This window comes from Tiliqua scincoides, chromosome 2, assembly GCF_035046505.1.
Source record: "Tiliqua scincoides isolate rTilSci1 chromosome 2, rTilSci1.hap2, whole genome shotgun sequence".
NCBI lineage: Eukaryota > Metazoa > Chordata > Lepidosauria > Squamata > Scincidae > Tiliqua > Tiliqua scincoides.
In genome coordinates this window covers 44,936,799-44,950,455 of record NC_089822.1, presented here as the reverse complement: position 1 = coordinate 44,950,455, position 13,657 = coordinate 44,936,799, and the positions used below count along the sequence as shown (strand labels likewise).

Sequence of the window (13,657 nt, the reverse complement as noted above, 5' to 3'; positions counted from 1 at the left end):
TTTTTAAAACTGATTTTAAAGGGATGCATTTTTCCCCTTCTCCAGGGATCAGCACATTCTTTCTCATTTGCAGGGGACATTCGTGTTGAGTCAAATCAGTGTATAAAAAGGCTGGACCTGTACTAAAGAACTACAGAATGTATTAGACAAGTTTTCTCCTAGGACTGCACAGAATGTTGTGTATATGTCTTGTGTAATGTATTCTGAAAGTTATTATCCAAAATAGGATTGTTTGTATTTAAGATACAAAATACTAGTAGCATACACGAATCAATGTAATATAATATATAATAGTATCCATTTTACAACACTAATTGAAAAAATAATAATCCTAATTTAAAATGTGTGCTGCTTGTTGTAATGAAGCAGTTAAAACTGCCAAGTCCATATACTGAAAGCTGTAGTTGATGGAATTTGGGGTAGTGCAAAGAACTGTAATCTGGTGGGATTTTTTTCTTTTTTTAGAAAGAAGGAAAACAGAAAATTGTGTTTCCAAACCACAAAGGAAGAAAAACCTCAAATCCAAAAAATCAAGTATGCTAAAATAACCTGTATTTATAAAGCACAATAAGAACATAACTTTGGTCCACATAAAGAATTCTTGCAACAGCGGCAACTGACATCTTATTTTAAATCACCCAATAAATAAAATTGACCAAAATTCCTGTGATCTGCTATCTGAACAGATGTTCTAAAGTACAGATGTTCTAAAGTTGCACATACTTGTCAGCATAACAGCAAGCACTGGGTAGACATTTTAACACAACAAAATTTCAGAAAGTATATACATACCTATACTGCTTGTCTTTTGCTCCACAAGAGTTCTTGGTGGGCGGAAAAAACTATTGCTTTCTGTAGGGACCTGGACATGGGAAACAGATAAATAAGGACAAAAATAGACAAGTAGATTTGAAGAATCCATTTAGCTTGAAACAGCAGCCTGTTCAACATAGGTAAGTATTAATAAAGCTGTATGATGTGTTAGTAAAAATCCCAAAATAATATGGAAGATCATGCAATATCGCTGAAGAAAGTCCATTTCACTCATGGGGTCCTTGCAATGAGGTGGAGCAAAGCAGGCATTCATAACAAAAACAAGACAGACATCAAGACAGATATGAAAACATAAACAACTGTCATTTAGTTTACCAAATGAACACTCCTAAACTGCGCCTGTATTGGAAGGAAGGGGAAAAAAAGGAAACACAGACAGGCTGATGAGGTCACCATACAGTCACTGATCCATGCACAGGCCCTATTAGGGTAAACTTCTGATGTTCACAACCTAAAACATTTCTTCTACAGTCAAGGTCTTTATAGTTCCAAGAAGAATGGAAACACATTCTTTTAAAATGAAGAAAAGATAATTGCTAACAGAACATCATCCATTGCTTACTATAAACAATACGAATATTTTAACTGATTTAATCATTTGAATATACAGTACTGTTTAACTGTCACTGTTTTACTAATTGCCACAATGCTGTATTTAAATATTTCAGAATACTGTATATTACAGTGGATGAAATACTGTTTTATTAAAAGGGGGGGGGAGAAAGAGAGAGAGAACGCTCTCCAGTTAAAGGTGTGGAGAAAAATAATGATTAGTACCGTTTCTTTTTCCTGCAGAGTTAATATGACATATGCTAATTCAACTGTGAAATAGCAATAGCGAACTCCCAAACAAATTTTAAATGGCATTTTGTTTCATTTGTTAGAGAATCATTTTAATGTACCTACCACCAAATTATGCAAAGCTGGTTTTGTTTTTTAAGGAAAAAAGTCTTAAAGGACAACTAAGCCAAAGTTGGTGTCTGATTAGGAACTAAACTATATACATCTCTACAGTGCTGAAAAGAAATCAATTCAAAAATCTATTACATTCAGAGAGGATCATGTGGGAAAATAAAACACACACACACACACCATGCACTTGCTTTTTTCCCCCCCAAGCATTCTTGGAAGTAATGTCACATTTTAATGACAGGTGAAATAATTTATTTTGAACAAATTCCAGAACAAGGGATTAGGTGTCCTTAAAGACAGTTGGTTCCTGCTTGGAATGCATAGCAATGTTTAATGAAGTAAAGTTTAAAAACCTGTTGCCATGAGCCAAAAATACTGGATGTGAAAGCCAATGATTTAGGGGAGACAGGGGAAGAAGTGATTTGTTCCCCTGATCTGCGTCTTCGACGCCCAGTACCCACACCACTGGTGTAATGCAGCCAGGTACCAATACACTCTGGGCTAGACACACTCAGGGGGCTCTCTTCCTGGAAGTGAGAAAGGGGGCAAAAAAACAGCAAAGCATGCAACGTTAGATTCATAGCCAAATGAGAAGAAAATAAAATACAGTTTTGTCTGCACCCTTTTCTAAACAGCTCTACTACTATTAAACAGTAATAATAGCGTTTCCCTTAAAAACAAATCACACAACAAAAGCAAACTACAACTATTCATCTCTTGTTTTCACTAAGCCACTTGAGTATAGTACTACTGACAAATTAATGGACTAAGTACAAGTATAAAAAATGACATGGGGAAATAATTATGTAGGTTTGGTTTAGTTGTCTTCCTATAAGCATAGCAAGTTACACCTTTTTGCTGCATTATTAATGCAGCGTGCTCAGTTTTTAAAATGATCCTTTCAGTATATAACTGATCTCTGATGATAATACAGATTTCTTAACTTTAAGATGGAATGTCTCGATACTTGCTAATAACCAATACTGGTGGAATTTAGTCAGTATCTACATGCCACTTCTATTACTGCACTGTACTTCCCTCCCAAGATCTTTGTACTAATACACTAAATAGTAGTTGCTGGCTTGCACACCAATATTATATTTATATGCAAGTCACAATCCAACATTTGGAAATCACCATCTTAAACCACTGACAGATATCTGGTGTCAGGATAAAGAAGATATCAAGGAACAAGGTCAGGAACAAATCAAAGTAAAACTACAGATGCTTTTATGTTCATGATATAGACATATCCCTGATTTTTAGACTTAGTTGTCTGAATTTTGTTCATTTTTATGTCAAACAGACTTAAGTTTATAATTCTATACTGAACATAAAAATTAATTTCCCTTTTTAAAAGGGTATTTTAAGAAAGTAGAAAAGAACTTCAAATTCAGCAAAAAAGTACCTGACAGTGTTCTTTGAAATGATGACAAAGAATATTTAAGAAACAAGAATGTGAAAGTTCAGCATTGTTTTCCAAATCTTTCTTTGCTGAAGTTTGACTAATACAATTAGTAAATAAAATGTTTATTGTGATAGAAAAAATAGAATTCACAGATACAAGTTAAAATTACAAATTCTATATTCATGCATATAGGAAAATTGCTATGTGTGACTAATTTGCTGGGGGGGGGGGAAATAAGAGCTATCAGAGTATTCCAGCATCATCTCTTTAAAAGCTCCTAAAATTTAAAAAAATCTTTTCTGGACCACTACAGAAATATACATCTCAACTTCTCTTGGACAAAGACCGACATGGTCAATAAAGTAACTTTTTCAAAATAAGGCAAAATTGTTTCCATGTCATATAATGCCTGTGTTTTTTCCATCTGAAACACCACAAATTACTACGCTTAGTATATCAAGGACAAGAGCCATACAACTAGTTTTGCATACGTAACGAGGTGTTTCTTGATCAACATGCTCCATGAACATGGCAAACCATGAAAGGACTTTTAAAACAATTTTTAATTCAATACAGGGGCTTTGCTCCAAAGAAAATATAGGCAAATCCCCCACTAGATATAGGTAAGTTCTTGGGAACACATTAAGGAGTTTTTCATGTCCTATTGTTCATACTTATTAACCGCAAAAGAGACTAAAATAATAGCATACAATTCATTCTATGATATCAGTAGGCAAACTATAGTATTCCTATCATGGTTCCTAGACTTAAAATAAAATTTGAAGAAAAAATACATACAAAATATGATCTATTTTTCTTTGTGGTTTGGTTCTGTCACTGAGGAATGCTAATAAAAATGGCAACCAGAGCCTTGCACTCCCTCTGAAGGAGCAGGTTCGCAGCTTGGGGGTCCTGGACTCGCAGCTGCTCCTGGATTCCCAGGTGGCGGCTGTGGCTAGGGGGGCCTTTGCTCAGCTTCGGCTGGTGCGCCAGCTGCGACTGTACTTGGATCGTGCAGATCTGGCCACAGTGATCCATGCCACGGTGACATCAAGGTTAGATTACTGTAACGCGCTCTATGTGGGGCTGCCCCTGAAGACAGTTCGGAAACTACAATTAGTACAGAATGCGGCGGCCCGTGCGGTCACCGGAGCCAGGCGGTTTGACTCTGTCAGTCCGCTTCTCCGGGGGCTACATTGGCTGCCCATTCATTTCCGGGCCCAATTCAAGGTGCTGGTTTTGACCTTTAAAGCCCTATACTGCTCTGGGCCAGGATATCTTAGAGACCTCCTACTCCCGTACAATCCGGCTCGCCCTCTCAGGTCATCAGAGAAGGCCTTTTTGCAAGTGCCGCCACCCAAGGAGGTCCGGGGGACGGCTGCAAGAAATAGGGCCTTCTCGGTAGTGGCACCAACATTATGGAACTCCCTTCCCCTTGACTTGAGAATGGCTCCCTCTCTTGAGAGTTTTCGGCGAAGCCAGAAAACACTGTTGTTTAAACAAGCCTTCTGATTTCTGGCCTTCTTAACATTTTTATACATCTTTTAGTTTTTTACAGGCTTGATTCCTCGGTGACTTGCTCTTTTATTTTGTCTTTTAATCTGACTACTGTTTTTATGGCCTCTGTAAAGTGTTTTTAAATGTTTTTATCTGCTATGTATTAATGTTTTTTAAAATCTGTTTTTTTAATATGTTGTTAGCCGCCCTGGGTCCCGTTAGGGAGAAGGGCAGCATAAAAATAAAGTTTTTATTATTATTATTATTATTATTATTATTATTATCTGCTTCACCATTATGAAATAACTCATAATTACAACAGATTTTCTCCAATCCCATGACAGAACATCTGTAAAGAACATACAGCCTTCATACTGCCAATTTGCTTTCTTACCTTTCAGTGAATACTACTGCAGTCAATTATGCAAATAAAACCCAACCTGTAAACAATAACATTCCCACAAAGGGCAAAACAAATACAATCATGAACTGTTTTATTTTTTTGTAGAACATGTGTTGTGAGACTGTGTATGCAAGCAATGTAGGTTAGTCAGCTTGAAGAAGTAGATGAGATCTTAGTGATCCAAACCTCTGAAACTTTGTATCTTTCCATTTTTTAATTTAGAGACATATTAAAAAACTCTTACAAGAACTACTGCAATATACTGTGCAATGCAATTAAATAAAACTAGGAAAATAAACTGCCCTGTCACCCCAAATAAGAGGTTATTATCACTACAGGTATGCATTAGGATAGCAACACTTACTTCCCCTGACCCTATTTTCCTGGACCTTGGGAGGGGCGATTTCCTGTGTATATGAATTGGATCAGACACCATTGGCTTGAACATCATCACAGATCGATCAGTTTCATCCCGTTTAGAAGCATGTGCTTCCTCATCACTATCATTTCTCTGGCAGGTTTTCTTTGAGCCGTCATTCTGAAAGAAAAGATATTTCATGTGACTCAAACTATTCATAATAGGGCAGATAGAAAGCAGAATCCTTATGATTAAGGATTACAGTCTTCATCTAGAAATGTATCCTCCACACAATATGATCTCTGAAAGCAGTTCCTTGAACAATATCAGTACATAATTGTCAAAAGCAGTTTCTAACATAGTTACTTTTCAAAAATGAAAGTCAGAAGCCACACATATATACAACTAGCTACTGTATATAACTTCTCCATTTCTAACTTACTTTTCTTAATATCTCACACACCACATCACCTAATATTTCATTAAGGCTGAATACCATACACATAAAGGAGTTAAGTCCCACTGAACTAAAAGGTGCTCATTTCTGAGTAGACATGTCTAGGAATGCACTATAAGAGCCCAGTCCCAACCAACTTTTCAGCACTGATGCAGCCCTAAGGTAAGGGAACAAATGTTTCCTTACTCTGAGGAGGCCTCTATGACTGCCTTCCACCTGCTGCAATATACAGCGTACGCTGCATTGGCATGGTGCATCAATGCTGAAGAGTTGGATATGTTTGGGCCCTTAGTTCATAGTGAAACATAACCGTTCAAGTATTTTTTGTTATTATCTGTATCACTCCATATAACAGTGTTATTCGAACTGTGTGGCGCAGCTCTTTAGGGAGGCGCCAGGAACTCAAAGGGGAGGCGCGGGATGTCCTCTCGCAGCGATACAGTCACACCCCTGGGCAGAAAATGAGCCCGTCTTCTGTGCTTTTTTTTAAAGCAGAAGAAATGGGAGTTGCTCAGCTGTGAGAGTGGCTGCTGCTGCCCCGCCCTCTTCTCCTTCCACTCTGAGGCTGCCGCCTTCTGTGTTCAGCCTCCTGTGTACACTGCATGTTGTTTCCAAGGCTCTTCAACTCCAACCCCCATCTGGCAAGTACCAAGCATGCTCAGCTTGCAGTCCTTAACCCTCACTGATCCTTGTCTGGTTGGTTCCTAGTTCCCAGCCTGGGATCGCTTCTCATCAAAGTGAAATCTCTCTTTTCAACAACCTCCCTCTTCCACTCCCCCCTTTCGATCTCTAAACCTTCCCGCTTTCCTCCCCCTCCCCAAATAATGATACGATTAATATAATATTAATATATATATATAAATAAAATAAATATTATATTTAATATATTTAATATAGTTAATATTTTTGGCCACTTCCTGTTTAATGATGTCACTTCCAGCCCTCAGGAACATGATGGGGAGTCACGGCCAACAGCCACGGGGGTTTAAGGGAGCCACTGGCTGGAAAAGTTTGAGTACCACTGCCATATATGTATAAGGCATTTTATCTAATATGATGTGTTGATGATGATGATAATAATAATTATCAAAGTGGCTATTTTTATTTACTTTTACGGTTTAACAAAATTCTAGACAGTGTTTCTCACACATTTAGCACAAGGACCCACTTTTTAGAATGAGAATCTGTCAGGGTCCATCGGAAGTGATATCATGACCGGAAGTGATATCATGACTGGAAGTGACATCAAGCAGGAAAAAATTTTCACAATCCTAGGCTGCAATCCTACCCACACTTACCCAGGAGTAAGTCCCATTTATTATAATTGCTAAAAAATTATACATAGTAGCTTGTTAAAGGTACAGGTCTGTGACATTTCTCCAAATACAGTCACATACCATGGTAGCATCAAGTCTAATATATTAAAAATAAAATATTGACATGAATGGGGACCCAACTGAAATTGGTTTGTGACCCACCTAGTGGGTCTGGACCCACAGTTTGAGAAACACTGTTCTAGAATTAGTGTTGATTTGAGTTCTATAAGGCAAATGTAAATGTCAGCAGTCTTCCACATCTCACTTTTTGAAAAAAAGATTAAGCAGAAAAAAATAATTTCCTTCTGAGCAGGCAACTGTTGCAAAATGATATAGTAAGTCTTGTTGGGACTTCATGCATGTAAGAAACATTTCAAAGAGTATTTACCTCCCGAGAAGCAGGTCTATATCCAAAACCTGATGGTAAATTTTTATCTTCTTCACAACCTTTAGCTCCTGGACTGAAATGTAATTCTACATGGAAACGTTCTTCTGATGAAAGCTCCTAAGGAAAATGGATAAGGTAGTTCAAACCATGTTTCTAAAACAGATATTAATGCTTTACCAGTTTATATATTGTTTCATTACCTTATTTGGATCCTCATACAGCATGATAACAATCTGGGTCATATAATTGAGTTCATTGACAACATTTAGATAATCCATGGCTCGTTTCCACTGTTCATCTTTTGATGCCTTGGATTAAAAGAACACCACACCTTTAGAAAAATGTGAGCGGCAATCCTTTTTAAAAATTTGAATATTCTTATTAGCTCACTTATTTGGACATTCTTTATAAATTATGTAGAGCAGAATATTTTATTATACAGTCTAAGGCAACATATTCACATAATCTTAAAAATAATCATGATTTAAATTATTTGTATAGCAGTACCTAATAATCTAAAACTGACAATGGGAGAAAGCAATACAGGAAACTGAGGAACTCAGTTCCTAATGTTTAAAGCTTGCTTAAAGATGGGAAGGATTATCGATTATGTTTGCTAACAAACCCACACTATAAACACATTAATTTAGCAGAAAAACCTAACACAAGCAGCTCATCTCTCTCTTCTTTCTGGTGGCCACAAGTCAGTGGCCACCAGAAAGCACTGGAAAAGCAGTACTCCTTTTTCTGTGCCTGAGAAACTGGGCAGGTTTGGAGGATGTGTTTGCTGCACATTACATGGTGAAAAAGCAGGTGTGTATTCATCTCTTCCTCTTGATGCAACATTGATCCACTTCATAAGCATGTGGTGAGAGGGATTCATCTGAATCAAGGTCATATACACGTTAAATGCTACTTTAAAGTACAGGTGCCACTTATTACATTCCAGTAACCCCTGTCATTAAGCAACTTAGGGCGCAATCCTAACTTTGTGTTGGAACAGGCAAGCCAGGAACCTTGTGCAGTATCCAGCTCAGGATTGTGGCCAGAAGTGGTTTAGCCAGAGGCAAGGAGAAACTCTTCCCCTTACCCCTGGGTAAGGGCTGATGGAGCCTATGGGTCTCCTCGGACACGCGCCACCTCCTGAGGTGGCACAAGTCCAAGGAGAGCGGAGCGGCTTCAAGCCGCTCCGTTCTCCCTGGGAACGGGGGTTGGGATCTGGCAGTCATGCAGCCCTCAAGGCTTCTCAATGTGGCCCTCAGGGAGCCCCCAGTCTCCAATGAGCCTCTGGCCCTCCGGAGATTTGCTGGAGCCCGCACTGGCCCGACGCAACTGCTCTCAGCGTGAGGGCGACTGTTTGACCTCTCGCGTGAGCTGTGGGATGAGGGCTCCCTCCACTGCTTGCTTTTTCATGTCTGTGATGCAGCAGAGGCAGCAAAGGAAAGGTCAGCCTTGCTTTGTGCAAGGCCTTTTATAGGCCTTGAGCTATTGCAAGACCTTCATTCATTCATATAAGTTCAGCTTTAATATATTCATTTATGTAAACTTATGCAAATTTATTCAAATTTTAAATGTAAATTAATTCTTTTTTTTCCCCTCAGCCCCCGACACAGTGTCAGAGAGATGATGTGCCCTCCAGCCAAAATGTGTGGACACCCCTGGCCTAGATAACTTTGTGGTAATATCGCTGTTGCTGCCAATAGATAAAATTCAGTTAGACAAAAAGTTAATTATTCACATGTTGTAGAACAGCTACTACGGCTCTTTGAAACTTTGTAAACTTAATTTCAAATACTCTCCCATTGGTATTGCTAAATTGCAAAATTCATTCTTTAGAGAACAGCAATTTGATTCAGAATACTCCTACTCAAGGACATTTTTATCATGTTACGTTATGCTTTTTCTAAAAGAGATGTGCATGCAGTGTAACAACCAGATTATCACTTACATCACATAAGGAACCGTAACGAAGAGTTGACAATAAGGAATGGACATGACTTTCACTGGTGAAATAAAGCCTAGTTCGAACATGGCGTTCAGGAGACATAACCCCTCTAGAATACCTAAGAGCAAACCCAGAAAAAAATTAGCAAATAAACAAATGAAGATATATTACTTATTTAACATGTTGACGGTGGGCATATTAGAATGAGGCTTGGTTATCATAGTTTTAAAGACCAATAACACAGGCCTGCAAACTGAGGGTCAGAAAAGTTTTTCCCAAATTTTATGGTGGTTTGATATAAATTTGGGGTGCCAATTCAAAAAATGGCATCCGTTTTGCCCTATCACGTCTAGTTCTGGAGACACAGCGTAGCCTCTTTAGTGAATGGTTCAAGCAGCTTCCTCATGAGGAAGCCATGGTGTAGCCTTCCTCACGAGGAAGCTGCTTGAACCATTCACTAAAGAGACTATGCTGTGTCTCCAAGACTAGAAGTGATAGGGCAAAACGGATGCCATATTTTGAATCGGCACCCCAAATATATCCAGGAATTGGTGTAACGTTTAAGAAAGCAAAATGTGTGTTGGCCTGTGTAATCTAAGCTCAACTTTGGAACATGTGAACGTAAGTACAAAATTGCCAACAACTTGCTCAAGCAAAAGAGAACTTACAAAGGGTGGAGCTTGTTTACAGTATCATCATCTTGAGTCCTCTGAAGATCAGATCGGATTTTCCTCAGCAGTGGAGTGCAGTAACCTTTAGCAATCTCTAATTTTTCAGGTTCAGAAATACCATATTCCTTGATGGGAAGAAAATTGTTGAAAATTAACTGCAATAAATACTGAAGTTAACTCTTGTTTCAGACATCAATCTAATGTCTATAAGAAATACATTATGCATGCAATAATTAGTCACTTGTGTCACCTGTCTTCACATCATGCTAACAGTTCATAAAAACTAGTTTATGGGTGTCTGGTTTTGCACCTTTGTTATTATCCCATTGCACAGAAAGTGGGATTAGTAAATCACAGGGGATCACTGATGCAAGATTAGTTTAGAGCAGGGTTGCCCAAAAACTGGCCCGGGGGCCATTTGTGGCCCTCAGGAACCCCAGTTCGGCCTGCAGGCAGACTCCAGTCTCCAATGAGCCTTTGGCCCCCTGGAGACTTGCTGGAGCCTGTGCTGGCCCAACGCAACTACTCTCAGCCCAAGGGCCAATAATTTGACCTCTTGTGTGAGCTGTGGGCGTGCTCCATTGTTTGCTGTTTAATGCCTGTGAAGTAGCAGCGGCAGCAAAGGAAAGGTCGGTTTGCTTTGTGTAGCATCTTTTATAGCCCTTGAGCTATCGTGAGATAGCTTGCGATAACTTCATCCATTCATATAAGTTCCACCTCTAATATATTCATTTATGTAAATTTATTCAAATTTTTAATGTAAATTAATTCTTTTTTTCCCATTCCCCAACACAGTATCAGAAGGATGACATGGCCTTCCTGTCAAAAAGTTTGGACACCCCTGGGTTTAGAGGGATCATTCAGTTGCAAGGTACAAACCTGTGGAATCACAATATCAGCCAATGCCTTTGACAGTCTGTATAGTTCCATTGTATTTTCTAGTTTTAAAGACATATTATGCTGGACATCATATTTTATACAATCATAAATATCTGGAATTTTACTGATATCATATCTTCCGTTCTTTGTTTTAAAGTCCTTTTCAAGTTTTGCCCATCGACGTAACATTAGATCAAGCGTTTCACTGTGGTAAAGTTGAATATCTAGACAAAATTATTTTTAAAAAATTATGAGCACAAGTTAACTAAAGCAGCAATTCTAAGCACATTTATTTAGGCATAAGTTCAATTAAACACAGTGAAACATGTCTGTAAAATCAAGTAGATATGAAAAAAATATATGGAATGAGTGCTATAAGTTTACACTAACAATGTTTTTTCTCATGGGTATTTGTTATTCATATCAGCCTTACTTGTTTCCAAAGCAAAAGTGAAATCCACTTCTATGGATCATCGTCATCATCCAAACAAGCTCTGGTACCCTATAGAGTCCATAATCAAAAGCTTTTCTCAGGACTATTATACTGATTCCTATCACTGCATTCACTACAGAAAAACACTGCTGCTTACATTTTAATTCATTGCTGTTTAATTACTTTCTTTTTAACCCATTCTTTGTTTACCCTATTTTCCTCTCTCCACCCCATAGTAAGCTCTTTCTTCTCTCGGTAAAAACCACAGGTTCTTTAAACTTCCTTTTACCCAACTCACAATGTATTAACATTAGTAGTATTTATAAACAGCTTTTCATCAAAGTTCATGAAGTGGTTTACAGACAAAATCAAACAATTAAATGGCTTCCTGTCCCAAAAGGGCTTACAATCTAAAAAGATGCAGAAGAACACCAGCAACAGTCACTAGAAAAGATGCTGTGCTGGGGTAAAAACGGGTAGTTCCTTTTATATTTACTGCGGAGAGCAACACAAGCTGAAAAAGTTTCTCTTGCCAGTTAGCAATACACTCCTATTTTCCCCCCTCTATCTGTACTACAGGTCTGTCTATATTTTTAGACACCTGCAATCTACACCCCATTTCTCAGACCTTGTTCTGAATTTATTTTCTTCCTTTGTTCAGATTCTTTCACCATGGACATCATCTCTACTACTCCTCATGGAGTTCCATGGCAACATCACACAAGATTTTCACAGTATGTGAACTGCTGGGAAAGAGAAAGTTTGAGGTGCAGGTATCAGAAAAGTTGCTGCCGTCATATACCTTTGAAACCAGGAAGAGTGATGCAACTATAATGACAGAAAAATTATCCCGTCTCCTCCTACTCACTTCCCACCACTTTCATATGTTTTGAAGGACCTCAGATGTGGTGGCCAAGGCTATAAACAACATTTAGGCTATAAGCACCTGAAATTCTCCTGAGCTGAATCTATAGCTGGATCCTGAGAATGTTTGTTCTGGATCTATACTTGATTAATCCATTCCTGCTGGACACTGCATATACACAACAGGGTCAAATGTGTACACACGTGAGGGTTGGGCAAAAATCAGTTAATTTAGAAATGGCATCTACAGTCAGTCATTTACAGGACCACTGCAAGGCATCCTCACCACTGTGATTAACCCTTCTGTGGCTGCCAGGTGGCCTCTCTGGACACTCAACAGTATTACCAGAATTCCTGAAAAGGTGAACTCTGAGTTACACATCTTTACACATTATAAACAGGGTACACTGTTTATAGCAGCTAAACAAGACTGACTGAAATATTATCTATTTAATAGTCTTAAAGCTGTCTGAAATCATAAGAAATCATGCCAAATAATAATGGTGAAGTAAGTTCTAATGGTCATTAACATGACAGTGTGCTTAAAGCATTTATCTACCTGCAAATTTAGGATCTTCCATCCGTTGTCTAATCTGAGATGTTAAACTCTGGATCAAGGAGTATACTTTGTCACATGTTTTAACAGGATTTTTTATTGTTTGCATTGATTTTATTACAGAAATACTGCCGGATGGTGTAAGCTGCATTAACAAAAAGGAAATTTGTTAATAATTCCATTAAACTCTGTTTTTCACAAGAGCTGCTCATTGAACAGAAGGAAAATACAGTATCATATTAGTATATAGTACTAGTACTAAAGTCCATAGCATACAATACATAGTAACTGTAGCATGGTATAAGATAAGTATACTATACACATAAAAATGGAGTAAGAATAGGCAATGCATTTGAACCTTAAAAGACATTGGTGATTTAAATTCCAATGAAATAAATGGTGGTTCTGTAATTATCTAGACAACAATATTCAGAAACATCTAATGCTGTTTAGATTAATTCATTAGGTGTCTTTTCCTCTCACCAGGTGTACAATATGAATGTGTCATATCTAGCAACTACATACTATTTTGAACAAAGTGTCTTAACAAAAGTACAAATCAGAGGGAGCTTGAAAAAATTCAGATCTTGAAAAATATGCTATGTTAACATGATAGGGCTGTATCAGTAATGATCACACATGAACATGAATAATTTCTTGTGAGTTTTTTTATCATCTTCCTTTTGATGATGATATTCTTTTGAGAATCAGAATATTGTATACAAGTCTGCACTAG

General features: G+C 38.0%; 1 protein-coding gene across 1 annotated transcript in view; it reads right to left on the bottom strand.

Annotated features, from left to right (window-relative positions):
• PPIP5K2 (diphosphoinositol pentakisphosphate kinase 2) overlaps nucleotides 1-13,657 on the bottom strand; it is an 81,149-nt gene that overhangs the window by 13,984 nt on the left and 53,508 nt on the right. The window contains exons 19-27 of the mRNA XM_066616928.1: nucleotides 12,925-13,066; nucleotides 11,069-11,292; nucleotides 10,187-10,314; nucleotides 9,522-9,636; nucleotides 7,774-7,881; nucleotides 7,574-7,690; nucleotides 5,419-5,592; nucleotides 2,100-2,273; nucleotides 793-862 (exon numbers count right to left, since the gene is read on the bottom strand). Of these exons, the coding sequence (XP_066473025.1) occupies nucleotides 793-862; nucleotides 2,100-2,273; nucleotides 5,419-5,592; nucleotides 7,574-7,690; nucleotides 7,774-7,881; nucleotides 9,522-9,636; nucleotides 10,187-10,314; nucleotides 11,069-11,292; nucleotides 12,925-13,066 (1,252 nt within the window). The remainder of the gene's footprint in view (nucleotides 1-792; nucleotides 863-2,099; nucleotides 2,274-5,418; nucleotides 5,593-7,573; nucleotides 7,691-7,773; nucleotides 7,882-9,521; nucleotides 9,637-10,186; nucleotides 10,315-11,068; nucleotides 11,293-12,924; nucleotides 13,067-13,657) is intronic.